Raw genomic sequence first — 18,764 nt, 5'->3', positions numbered from 1 at the left:
GGGAATACTGGGAGGGAAAAAGCAGCTAGGGTTTTAAAACAAATTGAAATATGAACAGAAGGAAGGCCAGAAGGAATCACAAACTGTACAGCTTTGAAAGTTACGTGATGAATTTATTATATTTAAAAGAAAGCTCTACATAATAAAGATCCAGGTTCAATTACAACCCCTCCTTCTGTTCTACTGTGTATTTAGAAAAGTTCATTTTATTTTTCATAGTTTTAAAAAATTTTTAATTATTGATGTTAAAAATGGATTATGAATGAAAGAAATTAACACCAACTACAGTAATTTTAAAGTTTAAAATTTTTGCTTCTGTAAATCAATTTCATTCTGTATTACTACCCTCACCCCACCCCTAACCAAGGCTAGCTCTCTTGCTGTTCTTCACACAAAACATGCCTTTGGATTTTCTGTTCCTCATAGTAGAATGAGAATCTTCCTCTCTCATGGCTTTCTAGAAGCCCATTTCATCCAAGGCTCAGCTCAAGCAGCACCTTTTTCTATGAAGACTTTCCTGACTTTCTCCCTCCTTTTTATAGTTCCTACATATTTTATCTACATATACACACTCATACCTTTACTGTCTCCCATGTTAGATCAAAAGCTCTATGGTTAAGAATTGTTTTATTTGGGGGCAGCTAGGTGGTGCAGTGGATAGAGCACTGGCTCTGGAGTCAGGAGTACCTGAGTTCAAATCTGGCCTCAGACACTTAACACTTACTATCTGTGTGACCCTGGGGGCAAGTCACTTAACCCTAACTGCCTCACTAAAAAAAAAAAAAAAAAAAAAAGAATTGTTTTATTTGGTCTCTGTACTCCCAGAAGTTAGCACACACTAGGAATTTAATAAATGTTTGTTAATTAACAAGGGAGTCCAAAAGAGACTAAAAAACTACCTGAGTAAATAAGTAAGCACTTATGAAGGTAGCAACCAAGGGAAACACTAGTTTAAAAGAGATTTCACTTGAGCAGTTTTACAGCATGATTCATGGAACTCTGTGGCCTTTGAACAACTCTCACCCAGAGGATCATGGAGGCCCAGGATGGTGGTGAATAGGAAAGTCACTGAAATATTTTTTTAATGTGTATATAATGCTTGTGCTTGCACACATGCACATACACACACGGAAGAGAACAGAAGGACAGAAAAAAATCAAACACGTATACTGAAGGGAACAGAAGGGCAGAAACAATCTCAGAAAGGCAGAACAGCTCTGAAATCAACATGCTGAATTAGACATACTTTTTGAAAAAGCAAGCAGTACAGAAGAGTATATGGCATCATATAGAATTATTTTTATGTTCTACTTCGTACTCAAAATAGTTGAACAAAAATAATTTGCGTGAAAAAAATAGACTGGTCATGTGGCCAATAGAGAGAAATAACCAGTGGACAGCCCTTGTCAAGAGAAAATGAGAATGGCCTCAATATTGGACAGACTTCCTGTAGGGGCGAGTGTTTCAAAACATAGGGCTTGGATAGTTTATAATCTGCATTATTGAAGAGACTGCAGATCTAGTTGAGCATTTGGGGGAGGGGGGGGGAGGCTGCTTGATGAGAATTGTCAATTCAAAACAAACTGTTAATTAAAAAAGGAAAAAATATCAGAATACTTCATATGAACAAAAAAACGGTGGGGGAAGGGGTGATTTGGATGAGTTCTCAATTCTATTTCAAATTTAACAATCTATGTGTTCAATTATAGCAGTTTTAAAATTTTAAGTGCACTAAGGCAGAGGCTGTCAAACTCCAAGAAATGAAAGTACCTGAATATTATCTAAATCAGATTAAAATGTAATTGGAAAATGTTTAACAAAATAAATAAAAATACAATACAACATAAATGCTCATTGTGATTTTCTATGTCAATATTCCAGCAGCAAGCAGAGGTTGCTTCAAAAATATCAACATATGAGAAAACCACTAAAATATTTGGAATAGAATTAGTTTTTAGAGATAGAAAAGACCTTGGTGTCATTTTGAAAAATGAAACCCAGAAAAAACGTTCTAAATCACTATTGATTAGAGAAATGCAAATTAAAACAACTCTGAGGTACTACCTGACACCTATCAGATTGGCTAAAATGACAAAAAAGGAAAATAACAAATGTTGGAGAAGCTGTGGAAAAATTGCAACACTAATGCTTTGTTGGTGGAGCCGTGAACTGATCCAACCATCCCGGAGAGCAATGTGGAATTATGCCCAAATGGCTATAAAGCCGTGCATACCCTTTGACCCAGCAATAACCACTTTTGGGTCTTTTTCCCAAGGAGATCAAAGAAAAGGGAAAAGGACCCACATGTTCAAAAATATTTATAACTGCTCTTTTTGTGGTGGCAAGGAATTGGAAATTGAGAGGATGTCCATCAATTGGGGAATGGCTGAACAAGTTGTGGTATATGAATGTAATGGAATTCTATTGTGCTGTGAGAAATGATGAGCAGGAGTTCAGAGAAACCTGGAAGGACTTGCATGAACTGATGATGAGATGAGCAGAATCAAAAGATCATTATACACAGTATCATCAACATTATGTGTTGATCAACTGGATTCTTCTCACCAATACAATGGTACAAGAAAGTTCCAGGGGACTCATGATGGAAAAGGCCCTCTAAATCCCAAAAAAAAAAAAAAAAAAAAAAAAAGAAATGTGGAATATGGATGCTGACTGAACCATACTATTTCTTTTGTTTTTGGTGCTGTTGTTTTTCTATTTTGAGGTTTTTCCTTATTGCTCTGATTCTTCTCTTATAGCATGACTGGTGCAGAAATATGTTTAATGTTATGTATGTGTGTATGTATACATATACACACATACATATATATATCGGATTGCCTGCTGTCTGGGGGACTGGGGGACAGGGGGACGGGGGAATGAAATCGGAAATCTTATATAAACGAATGCTGAAAACTGTCTCTACATGTAACTGGAAAATAAAATACTTTTATTTTAAAAAAAAAAAGGAAAAAGAAAAGAAAAAGGAAACCCAGAGAGGCTATGGGATTTAGCCATGATCACGAACTAAGTTAACAGCAGAATCTGCACTAGGTTTCCTACACGGGTTTCCTTTAACAAAAGACAGGCCAATTTCTCACCGTTCCCAGAATACTTATCCCTCAAGCTGCCTCAATTCCACTAGCACTGCTCACCCCTTTCTATCCACCCAAGTAATAAAACTGCAAGGTAGTATTATGTTGGTGACTTGTGCATGGCTGGAAACACACATACATATACAGTCCTGGGTTTTTAAGTATAAAAAAAAGTTATAGGATTCCAAAGTACTAAAACTCTTGAAAAAAAAATTAACAACAAACCCTGTATACAGGATACAAAGACTTAAAATGCTACTAAACTCCAGAAATAGATGTTCATACAGCAAAACTGATGCACTTGTTTATATCACTAATATTTCTCCAAGCCATCTCACACACAGCCTGCCCCAATAGTTTATTTCTTTTGTCAACAAAGAAGTACAGTTAGGCAAAATAAACGTATGGCCATATCTGACAAAGTATCCCTTTTTTAAGGAGGGTGCAGAAGTAATACTTATCTGTTGGTCCTCTGAAGTCATATTTATCACTGTTGAGTCAGAAGATTTTCATTGGTGTTTTCTTTTACACTAATGTGACAATGTCTGGTTTGGGGTAGGTAGAAAGAACATGGGAAGTACATTCTAGGTGGGAAAAAAATGTAAAAGCATAAAAGCAGTAATTAAAATTCTCTTAACTGACAATCCATCCAATGGACTTTTCTCAATCCTCATTCTCCTTAACCTCTCTACAGCCTTACAACCTTGTTGATCACGGTCTTCTTTCATGTCACTCTCTTCTCTCTAGGTTTTCAGGAGATTACTCTCTCCTGGTTTTCCTCCTACCTATCTGACCATTCCTCCTCTGTCTCCTCATCCAGACCACACCCCCTAAATGTAGCTGTCTCAAAGGGTTCTTCTGTCCTAGGCCCGCTTTTCGTCTCTATCTAATTTATTTTGGTTATCTCATCAACCCCTATGGATTTAATCTCTATGCAGGAAAACTCTCATATCTACCTATCCTTCTCCAAATTCTGTTAATCTCCAGTCTCCTCTCCAACTGCCTTTCAGACTTCTCAAATCGGATGTTTAGTAGCCATCTTAAAATTGACAAGTTCAAAACTGAATACATAATCTATCCCCTAACTCTTCCCTATTACTATAAGGGTACCACTAGCCTCCCAGTTCCTCAGGTTCAAAACTTAAAATTCATTCTGTACTCTTCACTCTCTCTTACCCCACATATCCAAGCTATTGCCAAGGCCTGTCGATTTCACCTTTGCAATCTCTCTCTATAAACCTCTGATACAGCCCCTACTCTATAATGCAGACCCTTATCACCTCATACCTTAATTATTACAATAGCCTACTGGTACATCTGCCTACTTTAAGTTTCTCACTTCTCCGATCCATCCTCCCTTCAACCACTAAAGTGATTTTCCTAAAAGCATGGGACTGATCATGTCAACACCTCCCCAACTCAATAAATTCTAATGGCTCCCTATTACCTCTAGGATAAAAGAGAAAATGCTGTTTGATATTCAAAGCCCTTCATAACCTATCTCTCTACTTCCATCACCACCCCCAAGCTTTGCAGTCTTCTCAGACCTTATTCCCTACCACATTCTCTTTGATCCCCAAGTAATACAGGTCCCGGGCTGTACCACAAAGACCCTCCATCCTCCGGATCCAGGCATTCTATCCAGCTGCCTCCAGGGCCTAAAACCTTCTTCTTCCTCCTTTCTGCCTCCTGGCTATCCTGGCTTCCTTTTAGTCTCACCTTCTACAAGAAGCCTTTCTCAACCCCTCTTAATTCCATTGCCTTCCCTCTTCTAATTACTTCCCTTTTATCCTATGTGTAGCTTGTTTGTACTGTTTGCTTATTCTCTGCCCCATTACACTGAGCTCCTTGAGAGCAGAGTCCTTTGCCTCTTATAGACCTTAAGGGACATTACCGTACAGTGCCTGGTACATAGTAGGTACTTAATAAAGATTTATTGACTTAACTGAATTTGTACAAGGAGTAGGGGGAAGGGGACCATTGGTGGCTCTTTGTTCTCCTAAAGGAGTAAAGCTAAACTTTCAGTGTAATGTAAGAATGGAAATGAATTCTCAAAGCACATTCCTTTAAGAGATTCTATAATGTTAATAATATATATATGTGTATGTATAAAAGAATTCCTAACCACTAGCACATTCCAAGATAAGAAAGTATAAAAAGATGGAATAATCTACATATTTTGGTGAAGGTCATAAATTTTTATTTTCTCCTCTTCTTACAAATCAAAAAGGCAAAAGAGAACTGATCCCATGAACAACTTCATTTGCACCACGTTCTAATCAACTGAATTATCTTTAAATCCTTAATTGTCACAGATGGCTATTTCCAAGTCAATTCAGCTAAGAAATTAGAAGCGTTTGAGAGGCAAATCACCCCAACTCCTACATACTTACACTTTGCAAAAAGCTGAAATTCACATCTGACCCACAGAATAATGAATAAAAAATCCAATGAGAAGTTACAGTGACTTCCACCCCAGAAATGCAAAAGAAATAAATAAATCGAACAGAAGCCCACAAGGACCAGGAACTTCCAGGACAAACAAGTTGATAATCTCCCAGCTTGACCATGGATGGGCAAGAGACACATGTGGCTCCAGAGACACACTGCCCACCACCTCCAAGTCCCTGGATAGGAGAGACCTCAGAAGCCCAGGGGTGGGGCAGTAGCCAATCTAGGAATGGTAGCATTCAAAACAGCCTATCAGAGGCGCAGACGCTCTGAGAGATCCATATAAATTCCACTCTGTCTAGACTAAGATGCCAGAAAGCCCCCCAAATCCAGTACTAAACCTCAAAGATCTTACAGCCTGGGGCAGCTAGATGAAGCAGTGGATAGAGCACCGGCCCTGGAGTCAGGAGTACCTGAGTTCAAATTCGGCCTCAGACACGTAACACTTACTAGCTGTGTGACCCTGGGCAAGTCACCTAACCCCAAATGCTTCACTTAAAAAAAAAAATCTTACAGCCTAGCTCCAGTAGGTGAGTGAAGTGCAGGAATCTAGAGTGAGAACAACTTAACCAACTAGCCTAAACAAAAGTACCATCAGGGGTCAGGTCCTGACTGTGGCACAAAGCCCCAATTTAAGAATGAAATCAAACTACAGAGATGGGGAAAGAAACCTAAGAGACTAATCAATATGTAAAATAACTAACAATCTAGAGATACCCAAATAGGCACGAGTAACTCCATAACTACAACCCGACTCAAAGAAAATAAGGGATGTTCCCCGAGGATCACATGAGACTACCTGGAAGAAATTGGGGGGGTAGGGGGGAAAGATGAATTTAAAGTTATGGAGAAAAGAATTAGAAGACAAATAGAATAAGTGGCAAACCTTGCCTAAGTAACAGACTGCCGGTAAACTATGACAAACCAGATAGAAATCAATGACTATAATAGATAATAATGGGTTTTGGAATGCCCAGAGGGGGCCCCTCCCCCTTCAAGGGGATTATATTAATATTGATTGGATTGACTTTGCTGATAGACTCACTTGATGTTGACTTGGTTGAAACCACACCTACCTAAGAGCCTGGCGAACCAATGGATTCGGGTGATGCTAGACAATTAGCATGGAGCAGAGTCTATGGACCACCTCTCCTCCCAGCAAAGAAGAAGCTTCCACTAGGAGGAAGAGGAAGCTTCCACTCAAGAGTTTGGCTCTGGAACATGCTCATGGAGGAGGACTTTGGAGAAGAAGCAGGACAGTCTGATCTCTAGACTAGATAGGCCTTTTCTTAACTTTCTGAGCCAGGTGTTCTTTTTACTAATACTTGGTATGCTTTAATAAATGCTTAATGCCGCCAAACTGGTGCTAAAGCTTCTAATTTATAAGTAACAAATATATTAGAAACACCAGGTAATTTTTCCCAACTTGGGACAGAAATATGGTGACCACATATAGCTTTACTAGTCACACAAGTAAGAATTTATTTTCTCTTCTTCCCACCTTCCCAGTAATAATTTACTTGCAGAACCCAAAGGAAGTAAAACCCATGTCCTTGAGATCCACTTGTTCCGATGTATCATTTTATTAGATGAAATTTGGAAATCTTTAAAGGCAAAGTCCAACAAAACTTCATACATTTAAATTTTTCTTAAGGCCAAGATCCTGGAAACAGAAGTGTCCTGCCTCAGACACCAGACCTCATTTTCAATCCAGTCCTTTTAGCCATCATTGAGACCCCTTGTGGAAGGACTTGTTGTGGAGAAGTCCACTATCCCTATGAACATCAACTATAATCGACCAAGTGTGCTTACATCTGCTGAAACAACAAGGCACCCTGAGAGAGACAGGAAGAGGCATCTGCCAGGCAAGTCAACTATCCTGGCCCTGGTGGAGACAGTGCAAGACCCAATGACCCTGGGAATGGCAGCTGTTTCATATCCCTGCTCCCCACCTAGGCCTTCTAACCTGGCTATTCAGCCATCATGAAAGGGAACAAACTTTGGAGAGAGGGGAGCTGCTAGTACCAACCATCACTAATACACAGAGCTCAAACATAAAAGCCCTGGGAACAGCAGCACTGCTGGCTCCATCCTCCACTGTTTCTAATCTAGCCCCTATAAGCCACCATCCAGAGAAACAATCCTTGTGCAGATATGACCTGGCAACTCTGTCTGAAGGTACTGTGGTCCCTGCCTCAATGGTCACAGCTATTAAGGAGCAGGAAAAGAAAAGCTCCACCTGAGTCTTTGATACTAACATGATTTTATCAATGGAAGTCACATAAACAAAGGTAAATGATCTCCTTTGCTGTTGCACCCTTAGGAGCACACATAGAGCTTTTCTCCTCTTGTGTTGTCTCCCCCATTAGAACAAATTCTTCACCATGTTCATGGTGTACTGAAGGAGGGAAAGAACAAAGAAGAATGGCAATCAGCCTCCTAGCTTTGGTTGGCATCCACATTCCCCCTGGCCAGGGCCACTTCCCCAGAGTAGAGAGATTGCCACAGTGTGCCAGTTTTCTGCAGGAAAATCCCCCTTAATAAAGGAGGCAATGTCATGTCTACGAGATTGGAGGTGGAAGAGGAGCCAGTAGATAAAACACTAAGTCACTTAAACAGAATGCAATGCATAGACAATATAGGGAAATCAACGAAGCACACATATTGTATTTTGTAGAACACAAATTAGAAAACAGTAATCTTACCAGACCTTCTGTATTACTGTACTATGATGTTTTTATTTGGTACTGTAATATAAAAGATTTAAATTATATAAATAGTAATGACACATTGCAAAATAACTCATAAAATTAAAACTGATAAAGCAAGGTGACTTAAGCAGTAGCAGTTCTCAAACTGTATTACAAAGTAATAAGCATCAAGACAATCAGAGGAATAGATTAGATACACAATTCACAATAGTAAATGACCATAGTAATCTAGTGTTTGAGAAACCCAAACAAGAAATCACTACCTGGAAAAAAAAAATCGCTGGGAAAACTGGAAAGCAGTTTGGCAGAACTAGGTATAGACCAACAATCTCACACTAAATCCAAAGATAAGATCAAAATGGCTACATGATTTAGACATAAAGGGTAATATCAAAAGCAAATTAAGGGAGCATAGAAGTTTACCTGTCACTGATCTATTGATAAGGGAAGAATTTCTAACCAAACAAAAGCTAGAGAGCATTACAGGATTTAAAATGGATAATTCTGACTATATTAAATTTTAAAAGTTTTGCAAAAACAAAACCAATGCAAGCAAGATTAGAAGGAAAGCAGGAAAGTTGGGGGGAAAAGAGGGGCTTTGCAGCAATTTTCTTTAATAAAGGCCTCATTTCTCAAATATGAAGGGAACAGAGTCAAATTTATAAGAATACAAGTCATTCCCCAACTGATAAATGGTCAAAGGATGTGAAATTCGGTTTTCAGAAGTAGAAATCAAAGTTATCTATAGTCATATAAAAAAATGCTTTAAATGATGACTGAGGAAATGAAAATTAAAACTCTGAGGTACTGCCTCATACCTATCAGATTAGCAAATATAACAGAAAAAGGAAAATAAAAAAATGATGGAGGGGATGTGAAAAAAATTGGGACACTAATGCCTTGTTGATGGAGTAGTGAAATGAATCAACCATTTTGGGGAAAAATTTGGAACTATGCCCAAAGGGCTATAAAACCATGCATACCCTTTGATCCAGCAATACTACTACTAGGTCTGTATCTCAAAGGGATCCCAGAAAAAGGGAAAGGGCCTATATGTACAAAACCATTTGCTTTTTTGTGGTAGCAAAGAACTGGAAATCGAAAGAATGCCCATCAATTGGGGAATGGCTGAACAAGTTGTGGTACATGATGATATACTATTGTATTATAAGAAATGACTAGCAGGATGCTTTCAGGGAAAAAAAAAACAAACCTGGTGAGAAATACATGAACTGATGCAAAGTGAAATGAGCACAATCAGGAGAACGTTGTATATAGCAACAGCAATATTGTACAATGATCAACTGTGAATGGCTTAGCTATTCTCAACAATACAGTGATCCAAGACAATTCTGAAGGACTTAGAAAAATACTATCCACCTCAAGCACCTAGCCACCCCCCAGGAGTCCCCCCAGGAGTCCCCCCAGGAGTCTTGGTTTTAAGAGCTGTAGAATGGAAAGAATACTGGCCTGAATTTTAGTTCTGATACTAAACCTTACAAGCCATGGAAATAAGGTTAGAGAACTCCCTTCTAAGCTTTGCGTCCTTCATGGGTAAAATTTCATTACCTTAACCCAGAAGACTGTCATAAGCCTCAAATAAGACCAAGTGTGTAGAGGACTTTGCAACCCATAAAGTACTAGTTATTAATGGTTACTGAGTCCATCAGGTTTAAATTATGTTTCAAGTGGATAGTATCATTTCACATTTGGGAAAAGTCCACATTGGATTCTTTTAAAGAAAAATTTAAACCACAGTTCAATTCTTTCCCTAACATATGTGGCTTAATTAGCTTTCACACTACTCTGAGACAGAAAGGACCCTTCAGTCCTCTTCATAATGCTAAGTCTTCAATTTCAACAAAGCAATATGTTAAGCACTTATAGATATCTATAGACATAAATGTAGATTATGATAAACTCCGTTTCCATGAAGCTCACAAAGGTAGTAAAGAGATTTGATACATACCACAATGAGACCATAAATGAAGAAACTAGAGTGGAAGTAAAGGAAAAAGAATGTAATGTAAGGTCTCAGAGACAAGGATAGGCAAGCAAAAGTTTCATAGAAGAAAGATCATTTAAGCTAGAACTTTGGGGCAGCTAGGTGGCACAGTGGATAAAGCACCAGCCCTGGAGTCAGGAGGACCTGAGTTCAAATCCGGCCTCAGACACTTAACACTTACTAGCTGTGTGACCTGGGCAAGTCACTTAACCCCAATCGACTCAATAAAAAAAAAAAAGCTAGAACTTAAAACATGTAGCAAAAACTGGGGGAGGAGGAAGTACCACAAGGGACAGTAGAGGCAATACAACTTGAGGAATGTGGGGAGAGCCATTAAGAATAGCCAGGGCAGCTAGGTGGCCCAGTGGATAGAGCCCCGGTCCTGGAGTCAGGAGGACCTAAGTTCAAATCCAGCCTCAGACACTTCACACTTACTAGCTGTGTGACCTTGGGCAAGTCACTTAACCCTCATTGCCCAACCAAAAAAAAAAGAATTATAGCCCATAGGGCAGCTAGGTGGCACAGTGGATAAAGAACCGATCCTGGATTCAGGAGGACCTGAGTTCAAATATGTCTTCAAACACTTGCCATTCACTAGCTGTGTGGCCTTGGGTAAGTCCCTTAACCCTCATTGCCCAGCAAAAAAATAAAAATAAAAAAAAGAATTATAGCCCATATGGAAAGAATAAATCTGGGGGGAAAAAACACAACTTAAATAATGCCAAACTGCTGAGCACTTGAATATTAGGCCGAGTTTAAGTTAGAATGTTACTACAATAATCTAGAGGTAGTAATAAGGACATGGTCTATGATTATGGTCACAAGAAAAAAAGAGGACTAAACAACTACCTACTGGGAATGAAGGGGGGGGGGGAATGTAAAATAACATTTACAATGTCCCCTACCTCTGACCTGGTGTCCAAGATTCTCACTTCCACTTTTGCCTACTCAAAGATCTATCTTTTCTGCCTCCATACTATCTTCAGGGTAGCATACAAATGGCTCGATCTGACATTTAAAGTCCTCCACCAAAAATGACTACTACTTATTTTTCCTTTCTTCCTTCACATTTCTCCCCTCCCCTGTACTAATTATTTCCCATACAAGAAAATTCCATCTACCACCATCTTGCCTTTGCAAGGTGGTCCCCCATCTTCAAGTATTAGAATCCCTAACTTCCTTTAAAATACAGTTCAGGGGTCATCTCTTACAATAGGCCCTCTAGTTAACATCTGCTTCCTCCCTCCAGAAGTTATGTAATATAACTTTGTATTTTCTTATTAGTGTACATATCTTAACACCCACAGGGTAGGAACTGTTTCATTTTTGTCTCTGTATCCTGTCTTAGCACATAAAATAGGCACTTAAAAAATGTTCACTGCATCAAAGTGACAAACTGATAAATCAAGGGAAACAAGTATATTGGAAGAGTTATTACATTTGGGTTTGGACACAAGTTTTCAGTGTCCCCAAGTAATAAGAGTCCAAATGTCCTGGACAGTTCTGGTAGTGTGAGATGGTGGGCCTAAAAGCAGAGAGGCTAGAGATACCATGAAGTCATATAATTTGAAAACTGGATGGGAGCTCAGAAGCCATCTTGTCTAATCAATACACAAAAGGAATCCTTCCTTTAATACCAGCAAGTGGTCATTCAGCCTCTGCTTGAAGACCTCTATGAGGGAGAACACACACGCACAGTGGAAGCCATTTCCACTTATAGATATCCATAACTGTTAGTAAGTTTTGCTTGACATCAAGCCTAAATTTGCTTTGCGACTTCCACCCTTTTCCTGGCTCTACCTTCTGGAGCCAAATAAGATATTAAGTATAATCTTTTCAAATTCTGCATGACAACCCTTCAGATAACTGAATATAAGTACTTATGTACCCAGGAGTCTTTTATTCTCTAGGCTAAAAGTGCCCCCCTTCTTTCTACCAATCCTCACAGAACATGGATGGACTCAAGCCCCTTCATTATATCACCCTGGTTGCCCACCTTCGGCTCCGGATTCAGGGAGACCTGAGTTCAAATCTGGCCTCAGACACTTGACACTTACTAGCTGTGTGACCCTGGGCAAGTCACTTAACCCTCACTGCCCCACCAAAAAAAACCAAAAACCAAAAAACCCCCCATGATGTTCAGAACCAAACACAATATTCCAGTTGTACAGTGGAACCATCACCTCCCTATCCCTGAGAGCTTTGATCCTCTTAATGCAGCCCAAGATCATATTAGCATATTTGCTGGCTAAAACATACATCTGACTGGAGTTTACAATCCACCAAAATCCCCCAGATCTTAGAGGTAGCCCTTCCTTCTCCTTGTCAAGGTTAACCCCCAAATTCCTATTCCTCCCAAAATTCTCTATTTAAGGAAGGTCCCTAAGACCAGTCATCTCCTCATTTCCCATCTAGCTGCAATACTTTGTACTTCATCATGCCCCCATTCTTGTGTAGCTTATCTCTCTGACTTTCTCCTTCAGCTTCCTTTTGTGAGGTCTTCCCATTAGATTGTAAACTCTGTAAATGCAAAGACTTTCTTTTTCAGATTTTGTATCCCAGGGGGCAGCTAGGTGGCACAGTGGATAAAGCATCGGCCCTGGATTCAGAAGGACCTAAGTTGGAATCTAGCCTCAGACACTTGACACTTACTAGCTGTGTGACTTTGGGCAAGTCACTTAACCCTCACTGCCCCACCAAGAAAGAAAGAAAAAAAGAAAATTTGTATCCCAGCACTTAGCACAGTGGCTGGCATACAGTAAAGCTTAGTACATATTTATTGACTGACTCACTGTACCTCCCCCCATCATATTCTTGTGAAACTGATTTTTGCACCCAAATGAAAAACTCTATACTTAAGCCTACTGAATTTCATCTTATTAGATTCAGCCCAATGGGCTTAGTCCTTTTGGATCCTGTCATCTAATGTGTTGGCTATTCTCCAGAGTTTTGTGTAATTACACAATCTATGTGTATATATATATATATATATATACCTTTATCCACGTCACTGTTAAAAAGTGTTAAACAGATCCCTGGGTCTACTTCATTAGAGATACCCTTATCCTATTGACAAAAAGTCTTTAACAATTTCTCTGAGTCCATTCATCCAACCAGTTCTGAATCCATCTGATTGTTTTATCATCTAATGATAATCTATAGCTCTCCATCTTCTCCAAAAGCACATTTTGAAATACTTTACTAAGAGCTCTGCTAAAATCTAGGTAAACTATAACCAGAGTATTCCTCTCATTTCTAGTTTAGTAATCCTGTCAAAAAAGGAAATGAAGTTCGTTTAACATGACTTGTTCTTGATGAAGCCATACTGGCTCTTTATAACCATCTCTTGCCAATCTAGATGTTCACCAACCTCTCTTTAATGTTCTAAAGATAATCAAGTTCTTTGGTCCATATAGAAATGGTCTTAAGACATTAACAATGCTTATAACTTTTTCTTCAAAATTATTTTAGCTAAATAGATACAGTATATTTTCTTTCTGCAATTTTTCCTAAGTACAGTATGTATAAATAAGAATTAGAGAACAGAGAGTCTCAGACTTCTGATCTTAAATGCAAAGAACTGACTCACTTCTTGAAAATGAGACTGTTTTCTAATGTGACCTTTGTGCTACTTCAGGTTGGGCCGATGACTTGAGCTTTCAGAGAATCGTGATTTCAGAAATGGAGGGAAAAAGTTGAGAATAGCTACCTCTGGTGCCAAAGTCCCAAAATGGAGAGTCTTGTCTTTATAGTAGTCTCCCACAGGGACTAAAAAAAAAAAAAATTCCCTTTACTTTGCCACTGCCTCAAATTCTATCAACTGGCTGATCATCAGCTAAATAAAAATGTAGATACCTTTAGAAAATCCTCAATAGTGAGTAAAAAAATTTCCCTCATTTTCTCATATTGCCTCAAATTCTACTAATTAGCTATTCATCAGTACCATCTCCTAAAAATGTATCTACCTCTAGGAAGGATGTCAGGACTATGTGTCACATTATTTCAATTAAAAATCGTCTATTCACTACTAGTTCAACTAAAACTAGTTTCCACAAACACCTGGCTGAGATATGCTGCACTGAGTGGAGGGGAATTTTGATCAATAACTAACAAGTAATTTTAAGATACTTTAATGGAAATGCAGGTCTGAGCAGAAGGCCTAGGGTTTCAGAAGGATACTAGCCCACATGGGGGAAGTGGGAAAGAAATATGTGAAGGGGGGAAAGTGGGGGCCAGAGAGACAAGCCAACCTTTGCTCACTTAAATACTGTTTAGACCAGTGTCCAGGAAAGAGGGAAACCTACCTTCCTTGTCTTGCCCTATAACTTCTGGTAATATAGTTGAGCTACTATATTGTCAGGCTTTTATAGACTGGTCTGAGAGCCTCATCACCTCCCCCCAACTAAATTAATTTCTTAAGGCCAAGGACTCCATCAAAGAACTCTATCCCCATAAAGCCCTGCACACAAAGGGCTCAAAGATTTGTTGAATGAATGTTTTCTATGGGAAAATAATTTTTTACAACTGACTTGAAAAACAAAAGCATAGAGGTGTAATGGTAGAGAGCTGGCCAGAAAAACCTAGGCTCTTACACATACTACCAGTCCAGTACTCGGCTAGTAATGTCAAATAGAAAGAGGTAAAACTAAGCCATCAACAAGGATCCCTGTGGGCCCCATGTTGACTCAGAAAACCACAGATTAACATTATTTCTTGTATTTTTATTTCTTTTGTTAACTATTTCCCAATTGCATTTTCATCTGGTTCCATTTGCACTGAGAAGTGTTGTGGGCTGCATGTTTTTGATGCTTCTGTTCTAGGCAACTCTAGGATTATAAATTATAGACAAGATTCAGATCTGCATAGAGAGGGAGTTTCCTAAAGAAATCACAAATCTGGTCCCTATCACTATCTTTAAAAACAAAACCTGAAACCCATTTTTGAAGTAGAAACTTCTTATTGTACATTCTAATGCTAAATGTCTAACTCAGTAACAGGCTAGGCAGTTGCACAGGAATACAATTGATGTACTTATCACATAAAACAAATATTCTATTTTTAAAAATTAGTAAGTACTTTCCACATACAAAGTTCAAGAACTGAAGGCAGGTCTTTTGCCTGCCCAAATTATGGTATGGATATGATAAATTTCTACTACATGTTTTTTGGTAGCTTCCAAATTTATTGAATTATAAAATTATTTTGGAATCTCAAACTTGAAATAACTAGGTGAGGTTATGAGTCATTAGAAAACTAATAATATTTTCAAATTACTCACTAGGTAGCAGAAGGTAAAAAATAATTTCTAATAAAAGCCTCAATTAATTCTTAGGAAGTTCATAACTAGAGTGAGGCTTTTTTCAACACTGAAAATATAAACTTAATTGGGCTGCTTGGTAAAGAGCCACAAGATAACACTACAGGTTCTTAGATAATTTACCAGAACTAGTCACTGTAATATCAAGAAAGTTGTCACCTAAATGGTAAATACCAATGTTAATGCAAAGTTGAAATTTTTGAGAATAGTTTGCTGCATTAGGAGCTGAAAAAGAAAAAGAAATCTAAAATCCAGTTTTTTACAAGTAATCTAGTTCATATCTCCATCAAGATTCCAAGGAAATAATAAAAATGAAAGGCAATACAATCAACAAATTAAAGTATATCTACATATTAAAAACTGTCTTCAATGACAATACTTAGAAGCATCAACTTAGAACCAGAGGAAAGTAAACAGGTCTACCCACACAAGGGGTACTTTTCATTTTGTAAAACAAAGGGGAATGCAAGAAACTCAATGACAAAGAAATGGAAGCCTTAGAAACCACTAAGAAAAAAACTGATATGCAGCCATAAAAATAAAAAAAGATTCTCAGAGATCAATGAAAATCAGTTATGGAGACTTAATTGTTGCTTCAAAAGTACAGCCAGCTCTTTCTACAGAATATCAATCACAAGAGCACCTATTATTTTAATATAGCTAAAGAACAAAAGTTTACTCCCCCCTTTAGTAGATCGGTTTCCAAATTGGGGGAGGAGGGGAGGAAAAAAAAGTATTTGTTTTTCCTCTCTATTTCAACTATTTTTTATGGAGAGAAAGAAAAGAAGGGAAAGGAAGGAAAATACTTGGCTTTCTTCCCATTGGCAAAGGAGGAGCATAAAGGCGACCTCGCTTTTTGATGGAATGGTTCTCTTCCTTCTCAAATTTTTCTAAAGCACTTTTAATTCTCTTTGCCCCCATCTCATGCTACCTTGCATTATAGTGTTTTGCCCACATGCAGTGTAATATTTCTTCTCCCCTCCCCCAGGGCAGTAAGCAGCTGGAGGGCAGGACCAGTTTCGTTTCTAGTCTTCATCTTGGCATCCCCCAGCGCTTTCTTTGCACATAGTAGGCTCTAAGTCCAGGTTTCTCCAACTTAATTGATCCGAGTGAAGACCTTCTCGGGGAAAATCGAGATCCAGTAGAAGTCCCCACAACCCAAAAGAGGAAAATAAAAAAACTTAGGAGTTTTGAGCAGCAAGGGGAAATAAATTGGGGGGGGGATGTAAAAAATGGAGGAAAAAAAGGGCTAATCAAGGCGGGGAGTGGGAATGGGGGTGGGGGTGGGGTGGGGTGGGGTGGGGTGGGGGAGGGAGAAAAAACAGAACGTTCACACAGGGAGGGAATTAGCTCTAAACCGACACATGGCCCGTCTTTTCCCGGGCTCCAGAGTCCGAGTAGAGGCCTCGTACAAGGCAGGCCCCGGCGGGCTCGCCCCACCACCCGCTCGTTCCCTCACGGCCCGGCAGCCCCGACCTCATGGCGGAGGGAAAGAGACGGAAATGGGACCTGGGAAGCGGGGAACGGGCGCCGCGGGAAACAATAGGCCGGGCCGGCCGAGGCGTTCCTCCCGTCCCTCATGTCCCCAACACTGCGCCCCCTCCTCAACAGAGGCCCCCGATCGCCCCGCTCCACACGACTTACAGGGTCTTGGGCATCTCGTCCTCCATGGCTGCGGCTGTGGCGGCGGCTCCTCGGCCTCCTGCTCCTACCACCTACCACCTCCCTCGGCGGCCCGGCAGTGAGGGCTACCGGGGGTTTCTGTCGCTCTCGGTGAAGCGGGGTCTCGTCCGCCTCCTCTTCGTCCAGCAGCAGCAGCAACACGAGCCCGCACGCCCCTGTGCCCGAACAATGAAGTCCCGACACAAGATGGCGGCGAGCCGGGCGCCCAGGAGCAGCCGAGCGGCCCGGGCCACGCAAGCGCAGAGGGAACCCACTCTCTCTAAGACCCCGTCTGCCCCGCGCCACGGCACCACCGACGCCAACTCGTTTGTTGCGCAGGCGTGCTTCCGTCCCACGTATTGGGGGCGCTTCTCGTACTGCGCAAGTACAAAGTCGACCTCCCGGGCTGCTGCCGAAATGCTGCCGTGGTTTCTGACTGCGCACGCGCAAAGCTTTACTTTTGTCCCTTGATCAGAAATCAACAAAAGCAATGAAATTAAAATTGCATAGCCTTATAAACAAATAAAGGTAGGTTTTCAAATAAGTTCCTTCCTTAACTGGAGAATAGGGAAAAAAAAATGTAAAAGCACGTGCGCCGCCCGGGAATCGAACCCGGGTCGCAAGAATGGGAATCTTGCATGATACCACTACACCAGCGGCGCGGTTGGCGAAGTTTTCTTTTAGAATCCTAAAGTACATCAAAGGAGAGGAAGATTAGTGCGCCTTCGTTTAGTTTTTTTCTTCTATTATTTAGCTTAGCTGCAAAGCCCTACACAGTTTTTACTAGTTAAAATCGAAAGCATCCCCACCCCGCGAATCCTGCAAAAGTGGGTGTCGTAAATGGCCATTTTTCAAAGCAACTTTAACGAATCTTTAAAGGGCAATCATTTAAACCTGCCAAGTTTTTCAGAACTTTATCATCGTTTTATCAGCTCGGAAAAAAATTTATTAACGAAGAAAAAATATATTTTTGCTTATCATCCTATTAAGGCTTATTCGACTTTTCTCAAAAAAAAATCTGAATTTCCTGTTTGACGAAAGTGAACCCTAAAAGGAGCCACTCACACCCAAGTGCTCAGGGCACTAGTGTGACCACATCGAGAGAACTTTGGCTTAATCTTATTCACATTTTTAAGACCTTGGGAGAATAGGAATAAATGCTTTTCTTAGTGTTTTCAGGTCTTTCTGCAATGGGAAGATTATAATAAATCAACGAGAACTAACTAAACATTTACTAAGTGCCAAGCTAAGCTAATGAAGGGGTGAGTGGGAAGGGAGAGGGGAAACAAAGATGAAAAACAAAAACAACCCCTGACCTCAAGGAGCTTAGATTCCCTAGGGGGTAAAAACATACATAAGAGTAAGTAGATACAAAGTTATGGCGGAAGTGTTGTTCAGTCAGGTCCGACTCTTCATGACTGGGTGTTCTTGTCCATGTCCATGGCTTTCTTGGCAAAGGTACTATAGTGGTTTACCATTTCCTTCTCCAGTAGATTAAGGCAAACAGAGGTTAAATGACTTGC

General features: G+C 39.9%; 1 protein-coding gene and 1 non-coding gene across 2 annotated transcripts in view; both read right to left on the bottom strand.

Moving 5' to 3' along the window:
• The window catches only part of TIA1 (TIA1 cytotoxic granule associated RNA binding protein), a 45,650-nt gene extending 28,257 nt beyond the window's left edge, over positions 1-17,393 (bottom strand). The window contains 1 exon segment of the mRNA XM_043981793.1: positions 17,224-17,393. Within this exon segment, the coding sequence (XP_043837728.1) occupies positions 17,224-17,249 (26 nt within the window). The 5' untranslated portion in view covers positions 17,250-17,393.
• Positions 17,394-17,832: 439 nt separating this feature from the next.
• Positions 17,833-17,903, bottom strand: TRNAG-CCC. Its single transcript has one exon. It is a non-coding gene; the product is annotated as a tRNA-Gly (tRNA).
• Positions 17,904-18,764: the final 861 nt, after the last annotated feature.

The sequence above is a fragment of the Dromiciops gliroides genome, chromosome 2 (assembly GCF_019393635.1).
Source record: "Dromiciops gliroides isolate mDroGli1 chromosome 2, mDroGli1.pri, whole genome shotgun sequence".
NCBI lineage: Eukaryota > Metazoa > Chordata > Mammalia > Microbiotheria > Microbiotheriidae > Dromiciops > Dromiciops gliroides.
Note: the sequence above shows the minus strand (reverse complement) of the source record. Positions and strands in the feature narration are given on the sequence as shown.